We start from the raw sequence: 7,036 nt of genomic DNA, 5'->3' as shown, positions 1-7,036 counted from the left end.
AAAAAAGATAGAAAGAAAGAAAAAAAATAGAAAAAGAAAGAAAGAAAGAAATGAGCACTGATTTTACTAGATATTTTCAACATTTGACAACATATGGTATTTTATATTGACGTTGTAACCAAGCACCATATTTTTTTACAGATGTCATTTCTCTTCTGATTATTGTATCCCATTATGAATTACCTCTGTTGGGAAAAGGAGCAGAAAAAAATGTTTTCATCAAAACATAAATCTGTGTTCCTGAAATACATGGTGTTCTGAATATAATAAATAATACACACAAACAATAATCTATCTTTACTGATTTGAAAAATCATCAAATCATTACAGAGGAAATACTGAGGTCTTGGGAGACACCAAAAAATCAATAGTGTAGTATATTCATACATTCAAAGGTGATATTCTACCCCAATAAAACCTTTCCTTTATGCAAGGAATACTGGCAGAAAGGTAAATTGAATTATCTATAAAAATATTATGTTTCTCTTTTACTGTTGCTAAAAAATATTTTAGGCTATAATGCTGTTAAAAATGCTATGTTGTATGTCATCAACATAATGTTTTACTTTTCTTTGGAAATTTAGAAGCATTGGGATTGTTTGATCCTACAATATTTCTTTTAAAAAATTGCTGAGCTCACAGATAATATTGAAGAATATTTACACTATTTCTTATTCACACCAGTATGTACAAGTTATAGTTAATCCAAAATACCCACAAGCACTTGCTATCTATTTTCTTATTAAGAAAAACAATTCTTCTGGGAATGAGGAATTATCTCCTTGTTGTTTTTATTAGCTATTACATGATTTAATCTCAAAGCTAAGTTTAAAGAGGGTTGAGTATATGGATCACTAGCATTTCTAAACAGTGAGAGGCCCTGAGAACATATATGTAACTTCAGAGGCTGAGCTCTGAAAATGGCTGCTGAAAACCAGGAATAGAAATTCCATTAGATTCTTATCTTTAATTCACTCCTAACAAAAAAATGGAACTAGAGCTTTGTCTTCAATGGTAGGGCACTAGCTTTGAGCATAAATACTCAGGGATAGCATCCGAGTCCTAAGTTCAAGACCCCAGAGCTGGCACACACAAAATAAAAGAGATAAGATGATGATGGGTGACATAGCTCACTATTCTTCCTATAGATGCACTCTATATACACTGTATTCCTAACAATCCCACTTTTGGGCATTTACCCAAATGTTTACAAACAAGACCACACTAAAGCTACCAGCACGACTATGTTTATTGCAGCATTATTTACCATAGCGAAGATATGGAACCAACCCAGATGCCCCTCAGTAGATGAATAGATTAAGAAAATGTGGTATATATACACAATGGAATTCTATGCCTCCATCAGAAAGAATAACATTGCCCCATTTGTTAGGAAATGGAAAAACTTGGAAAAATTATATTAAGTGAAGTAAGCCAGGCCCAAAGAAACATAGTTCCCAACATAGTTCCCATGGTTTCCCTTATTTGCAATATCTAGTATATATATGAGTCAAGCAGAAAAGGTCAGATAAGGTGATGTTAGGAAAATGAACCCTAAGATATGTATTTAAATGTTTTTTCTTTCATGCATTTGTTTCTAAAGCATTTATAGATTATTTTTTTGTTGCTTTGTATGTCCCTCCCCCACAGTATAACCCCTGCTTTCACTATATTTGATGTCAGTATAACTTGTGGAGGAGATGGGGAAAAACCAGTTGTTTAAGGATACAGGTGGATCTGATGCAACAATGAGAAGTACAAGTTGTCATGTCCAAAACGAGCTTTACAACGTCGGTGCGGGGGCGGGGGAGGGGAAGGGGGTGGGGGGAAGAGGGGAGGAGAAGGATTGGGATGGGGGGGAGGGGGGAGGCTGGGAAGGGATGGGTAGGGTAAACAAAGGAGGAGGCTGCAATGCTTGGTAAGAAATGTACGCATTATCCTGCCCATGCAATTGTAACCCCTCTGTACAGTTTGTTCACAAATAAAATAAAATAAAATTAAAAAAAATATGAACACATATTAAAGCATGCATAGGAGTATATACACAGTCAAACTGAAAAAGCCTGGTTTGCACGGTATAACTCCTTGAACTTTTAACAAGCAGTTCAACAAACTGAATACTAGGAAGCTGAAAGCTGGCTGGTCTGAGCCAGGGTACAATCTAAGGGGAGGCGCGGTCATGTGGAGAGAGGAATGTGGAGGGTATGAAGTCTATGAGCCACGCAGCATCCACAGTTCTCCTGTACTCCTGCTCCTCCCTTACCTCATTAGAAAAAGAAAAATGAGCTTAGCTTTCCATTTTTCTGTCCTATAATGGTCAAGGACCTGCAACTTTTGGTCAGTACTTTTCAAAATGCATGACTGATGCTAAGAATTTTACATTTGGTTAGAAATAACAATGGACAAGTCTACCAACTTGTTGAAGAGTCTCAGTAGTGACAACACATCTGGAAGTGTTGTATAGAGCAAAAACCAAGTTTAAATACACATTTCCTGGAAAATACAGAATACCCTAAATTCCAAAACTTCCCAACCTGTCACTAATCTGACAATCAAGAAATTTACTCTTTCTTTGACTTATGTAATTGTAACCCCTCTGTACATCTACCTTAGAATAGCAACAAAAATGTTTAAAAATGAATACCATGTCTGAATAATGTTCAAGTTGTTGACTTTAATACTTCTCAACCATAGCTGAACATTGAAAGCAGGTAGGTTTGTACGTTAAATAGCAATATTCGATTGCTAACAAGTGCAACTAAATCAAAATTGGCTCTGAGCCCTCTGGAAAGGGAGCCATGTGTACAGGTCATTCTACTTTTCTTTCTATCATTAGGACAAAGTCTAATCAGAAGGGAGATTAAAGTAAACTTCTACCTAATTCATGACTAAAGCATTAAAGAGGCACACCTACAGTCTCAGGGAGCATTATAAAAGGTCTGCCCTGCAAGCTCACAGTACTCCCAGAAGACGAGAAGGCCTCAATGGGTCCAGTAGTTGTCTTGGTGCTGGGTCTCTCTTGTCTTCTTCTCTTTTCAATATGGAGACAGAACTCTGGGAGAAGGAAGCTCCCTCCAGGTCCCACTCCTTTCCCAATTATTGGAAATATTCTGCAGATTGACATTAAAGACATCACTAAATCTTTAACCAAGGTAAGTATTTTTAATGTTTGTCTAATGGTCTCTGACAGATATAAATGAATATTTTTTTATTTTCAATGTACTGCTGAAGGTAGAATAGCATGATTTGTTATCATAAAACAAAATCCTTGTATAAAGTGTTACATGCTTGTGACTTTTCAAGTTTGTATTTTAGTCATGGAATGAAGTAATGTATTATGTGAGTGGGTTACTCTCTATTTTAGTCTCAGCCACAAAATTGCAAATGTTATGTATGGTTAGACAGTCAAGTTTATGATTTTTTTTCCTGCAGATTCTTTGAAAGGAAAGTTCTGTGATTAAATGGTCAATTCAAAAAGTCATATAGCATATTAGACACTGATTTTTTTTTAGAATCATTATGAAAGTTAACTTCTCTGAGAAGCTGTGAGTGATTGATAGGTAATATCTGTCAGGATGAGAGAACATAAAGACATGAGACCATTTAGGGGAACACTGATGGTATCAGAGTCCTCCTGGATTTTTGCATAAAACTTTTGTCTAGGGCAAAGAATGTTGCTAGTTGAGAAATTGTTTTTGAAGATGATTCATGTACTGGGGCAGCCTCTGTGGGGCACACCCTGTGTTTCTAATACCAATAGATCCCAACTATACTTGCCTGTACAAGGACCTGTGCTGACTAAAAACTGCCGGTTTTTCTTGTTTGTCAAAGGAAGTAAGATTCTCACGAACAAGTGCTTCAGAAGTTATCTGAAAGCAATAATCTGCCACTGGTTTGGTATACAAATGGGAATTAAACATATCTCAAGCATGGACTGTTGAATAAGCAGAGTTCAACTACAAATTGTCTATTCATTATCAGTGGGCCTCTAGAAATGAATTTAGATCCCACAGCCCTCTGCTTTGTTCTTGGTGAATCATGACAAGCTTGCATGTGTTTTGATGTGAAGATGAGTTATAATGGAGTATCGACTCCCTGCTCCAGTGCATGGCACAGTGCAGGCCATCTCTAAATGACAGCTGTAACAAGCCTCCTCTGTAACATATGATCTTTGCAAATATTTTAAGTTGTGTTTGCCAAAATAAAGAAGCATAAAAACACAAAGATGATGTCAGTTTTGCTCTGGCTCACTCTGAAGAACAAATAATGACTTCTTTCACTAGTATTTTTTTTCTTTTTATTTTCCAGTTCTCAAAAGTCTATGGCCCTGTGTTCACTCTGTATTTGGGCATGAAGCCCACTGTGGTGTTGCATGGATATGAAGCAGTGAAGGAAGCTCTGATTGACCATGGGGAGGAGTTCTCTGGAAGAGGCAGGCTCCCATTGACTGAAAAAGCTAATAGAGGCCTTGGTAAATGTACATATCCATGTGTGTGTATATTTGTGTGTGGGCAGAGGATGTGTGGATAAGGAGGATGGGAAAAGAGCCAAAGCTTGGCCATCCCTGTACCTGCCATCTGTCGGCTTCTTTTTCCTTGCTTGACTTCTCCATCCATGTTTCTGCTTCCTTTCATTTAGGAATTGTTTTCAGCAATGGACACAGATGGAGAGAGATGAGGCGCTTCTCACTCATGACTTTGCGGAATTTTGGGATGGGGAAGAGGAGCATTGAAGAGCGTGTTCAAGAGGAAGCATGCTGCCTCGTGGAGGAGTTGAGGAAAACCAAGGGTGAGAGCTGCTTTATTTATTTATTTATTTATTTTTGGGTCCCGTCGTGGGGCCTGAACTCTGGGCCTGGGCGCTGTCCCTCAGCTCTTTAGCTCAAGGCTTGTGCTCTACCACTTGAGCCACAGTGCCTCTTCTGGCTTTTTTTCTTTTTGCTTATGTGGAGCTGAAGAATATGAATCCAGGGCCTCAGGCATGCAAGGCAAGTGCTCTACCACTGAGCCACCTTCCCAGCACAAGGAAGCTGCTTTATATCACTATTTTAGAGTGTTTCTGTTAGAGTCCCTTCTGTTTAAGAAATAGATTCTTTTGTTTTCTAATCAGAAATCATGAATGTAAATTTCCTTTTTTGTTTTATGGCGTAATTGGGGTTTGAACTCTGGGCTTTAAACTCTTGCCCAGATCATGGCTGGTGCTCTACCCTTTGAGCTATACCTCCAGTTCAAGCTTCTAGCTGGTGAGACACTATAGGTGTCATAGATTTGCAGCGACTTTTTTTGCCTGGGCTTGTTCCCAACCACAATGCCCAGATTTCAGCCCCCTGCGTACCTACGGCTCTCTTCATGAGCAACTCCATACAAGGATTGCCAAAAGGAAACTCTCAAGAGGTTGAAGGGAAGAGTGTTGTTTATTGAGAGAGGGAGAAAGCAATCTTGAGCCTCACAAAATGGAGTTGGGCAGAGCAATAGAGATAATGGAGGGAGGAGAAAAATTATGTAGGAGAATGTGGGGGAAGGAATGTGTCCATGGTGTAAGCAGAGATGATCTCAGCATCTGGAGGACCTCACACTACACCCAGGCATGCCAGTTGCTTGGGTTACAGATGCTGGGCAAAGACTTATAGAATTCAAGAGGAGAGAACCAACTGAAGGGTCTCTAGTCTCTGGCCTCCTGGGCAGACCTAACACACCAGTGTCTGGCTAAATAGATGTTTTGAGTTTCTTTTCTGAAGAGTTAAGTAGCAATGCTTCCCACTTAGCATCATTGAGGGTACATAATGTAGCCATTACATGATCGTGCTTGCTAAATGAACAGGGTGGTAATGACCCTGTCTACCTTCAGAGACTCCCCACAAAGATGCAACTATATGGTATGCCCATTATCATTGACTTCTCAGTACCCATGCCAGAATTTTGGATAGTCATGAAGTGGTGTAAGATAAGATTTTATTTGCTTTATTGTCTCAATAAAATTCATCTAAAAATTATTTCTCTGAAAACACAATTGCTATACCCCTACCTTATTTCTTCTTACCCAAAACTTTAGAATTTTATTTATGTTTTGAGTAATTATGTGCTCTATCATGAATCTCTGAAATACACACTTTGATTTAATGACTCAATTAGCTATATTTCAACTATTATGATTAGTTCTTTACCCAGTCTTCTTTTAGTGTATTTAGCTCAATTTTCAATTTTGTCTATTGTTATACCAAAATTCGGGGACCCCCAGAAGACCACCAAAGACCACGATCAATGTAATCAACAAAGAGTCGGTTTATTGCAAACTCGAGCTTGGTCCTCTCCGCACACCGTAACCGGTGATGCTAAGAGACCCTGAGCATAGAATCAGGCAGTTTTTATAGTATTGAACAAACAACTTTAAGGAACTTTTACATAAGAAATTACACCCATGGTTTCCCTTATTTGCAATATCTAGTATATATATGAGTCACGGGGAAAAGGTCAGATAATGTGATGTTAGGAAAATGAACCCTTAGATATGTATTTGAATGTTTTTTTTTCTTTCATGCATGTGTTTCTAACGCATTTATAAGATTACTTCTTTGTTGTTTTGTATGTCCCTCCCCCACAGTATAATCCCCGCTTTCACTATATTTGATGTCAGTATAACTTGTGGAGGAGATGGGGAAAAACAAGTCTATTAAGGATTCAGGTGGGCCTGTTGCAACAATGAGAAGTACAAATTGTCACGTCAAAAATGAGCTTTACAATGTCGGTGGGGGGGAAGGGAGGAAAGAATTGGGTAGGGGGGAGGGGGGAGGCTGGGAAGGGAGGTGAAGGTTAAACAAAGGAGGAGGCTGCAATGCTTGGTAAGATATGTATGCATTATCCTGCCCATGTAATTATAACCCCTCTGTACAGTATGTTCACAAATAAAATAATAATATTAAAAAAAAAAGAAATTAGCCAGGCGCTGGTGGCTCACGCCTGTAATCCTAGCTACTCAGGAGGCTGAGATCTGAGGATCACGGTTCAAAGCCAGCCCGGGCAGGAAAGACCGTGAGACT

At 38.7% G+C, this 7,036-nt stretch overlaps 1 protein-coding gene across 1 annotated transcript in view; it reads left to right on the top strand.

Annotated features, from left to right (window-relative positions):
• Window positions 1-2,984: 2,984 nt before the first annotated feature.
• LOC106001658 (cytochrome P450 2C5-like) overlaps window positions 2,985-7,036 on the top strand; it is a 63,054-nt gene continuing 59,002 nt past the window's right edge. Inside the window, exons 1-3 of the mRNA XM_013036685.1 lie at window positions 2,985-3,152; window positions 4,309-4,471; window positions 4,639-4,788. Of these exons, the coding sequence (XP_012892139.1) occupies window positions 2,985-3,152; window positions 4,309-4,471; window positions 4,639-4,788 (481 nt within the window). The remainder of the gene's footprint in view (window positions 3,153-4,308; window positions 4,472-4,638; window positions 4,789-7,036) is intronic.

This window comes from Dipodomys ordii, unplaced genomic scaffold (genome assembly GCF_000151885.1).
Source record: "Dipodomys ordii isolate 6190 unplaced genomic scaffold, Dord_2.0 Scaffold346, whole genome shotgun sequence".
Classification (NCBI taxonomy): Eukaryota; Metazoa; Chordata; class Mammalia; order Rodentia; family Heteromyidae; genus Dipodomys; species Dipodomys ordii.
The sequence above is the reverse complement of the archived record's forward strand: the minus strand, read 5'-3'. Positions and strand labels throughout refer to the sequence as shown.